The sequence below is a fragment of the Microtus ochrogaster genome, chromosome 1 (genome assembly GCF_000317375.1).
Source record: "Microtus ochrogaster isolate Prairie Vole_2 chromosome 1, MicOch1.0, whole genome shotgun sequence".
In the NCBI taxonomy this organism is placed as follows: Eukaryota; Metazoa; Chordata; class Mammalia; order Rodentia; family Cricetidae; genus Microtus; species Microtus ochrogaster.
In genome coordinates, this window is record NC_022009.1 from 58,588,732 (window position 1) to 58,590,712 (window position 1,981).

The 1,981-nt window shown below is 44.2% G+C and overlaps 1 protein-coding gene across 1 annotated transcript in view; it reads left to right on the forward strand.

The window, feature by feature from the left end:
• The window catches only part of Snx6 (sorting nexin 6), a 43,873-nt gene that overhangs the window by 36,573 nt on the left and 5,319 nt on the right, over nucleotides 1-1,981 (forward strand). Inside the window, exon 11 of the mRNA XM_005343732.2 lies at nucleotides 1,234-1,320. Coding sequence (XP_005343789.1) covers nucleotides 1,234-1,320 — 87 coding nt within the window. The remainder of the gene's footprint in view (nucleotides 1-1,233; nucleotides 1,321-1,981) is intronic.

Here is a 1,981-nt window from a genome sequence, read left to right on the forward strand (position 1 = left end):
CTGTAGACCAGGCTGGTCTCGAACTCACAGAGATCCGCCTGCCTCTGCCTCCCGAGTGCTGGGATTAAAGGCGTGCGCCACCAACGCCCGGCCTGATTGTCTTTCTTAATGTAACCAAATACAGATTTCTCCACTGATTTTTAATTAAGTAAGTGACTTCTGTGGTCTGACAAGTCAGGAAACACATTTAGTTTCTTATTGAATTTAACTAATTGGCTGGAGCCATGGCTCAGCAGTTAAGAGTACTTACTACCTGCTCTTCCAAAAGTTCAGAGGTCAATCCCCAGCAACTACATGGTAGCTCACAACCATCTGTAATGAGATCTGGTGCCCTCTTCTGGGGCATGTGTGCAGGCATACACGAAGGCAGAACACTGTATAATAAATAAATTCAAACAAATAAAAAACATCTTTCAGGTCAAATGTGGTGGCACACATTTAATCCTAGCGCTCAGGAATCAGCAAGTTGAGTGTATAGTGAGCACTGTCTCAAAAAGAGAACTGGGAGGGGCTGGTGAAGATGGCTCTAGGTACTCTAGAGGCTTTCCAAGATTCCTGAGACCCATGCAAAGTTGGAAGCAGGAAGCAAACTCACAAATGTTCCTCTCTGACCTCTGTATGTCACACACACTTAATACATGCACTCACTAAAATATACATTAATAATATTTAAACACAAACACCCCCTCCAAATTATCTAAGCCACATGTGGTGGAACATGCCTGTAATCCAAGCACTTGAAGGTTGGGGCAGGAGAATCATGAGTTCTAGGCTCTCCTGGCTATATAGTGAGACATTTTCTCAAAAACATTACCCTTTATCCTCATTTCTTTTGTTTTGTTGTTTATTTGGGTTTTGTTTTGTTCTTTGAGGCAGGATTTCAGGCTGGCTTTGAATTCAGAGATCTGCCTGCCTCTACCTCCCGAGTGCTGGGATTAAAGGCGTGCGCCACCACAACCTGGCAGAGTTCTCTTCCCTTCCACCTCCTCGAATTCCTTCCTCTGTTGGTGAGCACCTGTCAGTTGCCATTGAAGTATGTTAAGGAAGCCAAGTTTCCAAGTGTAGAATTTTTTCATAAATTCATGATTTTTCTGTTCATTTCTTGTTGGAATTTTGAAATATGCCCAGATAAAGCAGAGCAGGTTCTGTAGTTCCTCAACATCTCTATGTATTAAAAATATTTTTTATTTAGAGCAGAGTGTAGCATGATTTAATGCCATTTCCCTTTTTTAGAAAATAGAGGCCCGGGTGTCTGCTGACGAGGACCTCAAGCTGTCTGACCTGCTGAAGTACTACTTACGGGAGTCTCAAGCAGCTAAGGTAACTGGTTCGTTTGCAGAGGTTATTGGATGTAAGGTTGTGAGAGCAGATTCTGGGATTAGTAGATTTTCAAGATGTGTGTGGTGCTGTGTGCCGGCTGAGATCCCAGGCAGGGGAAATGAGGTGGGCTAGCTTGGGTTGTGCTGTGAGACCTTGTCTCAAAAACAAATGGTACAGGGAATTCCTTTTCTCAGAGCCAGGCTTGGTGTAAGGAGACAGGAGGATCTCTGTGAGTTCAAGGCCAGTCTGGTCTATAGGGCGCATTCCAGGACAACTAAGGCTACACAGGCAAACCCTGTCTCAGGAAAGAAAAAAAAGGGAAAGAGAGAGAGAGAGAGAGAGAGAGAGAGAGAGAGAGAGAGAGAGAGAGAGAGAGATGTGCACCACCACTGTGCTGGCATGAGCCTGGTTCTTGCGTTTGTTCTACAACTTAGCTACATCTCCAGCCCAGTTATTCACCTCTGGAGGCTTTATTATAAAATGTGGTTGAAATAAATATCTTTTCAGTGCATATACTAAAATTGAAATAGTCAGATTAGGGGCTGGAGAGATGGCTCAGAGGTTAAGAGCATTGCCTACTCTTCCAAAGGTCCTGAGTTCAATTCCCAGCAACCACATGGTGGCTCACAACCATCTGTAATGGGGTCTGGTGCCCTCTTCT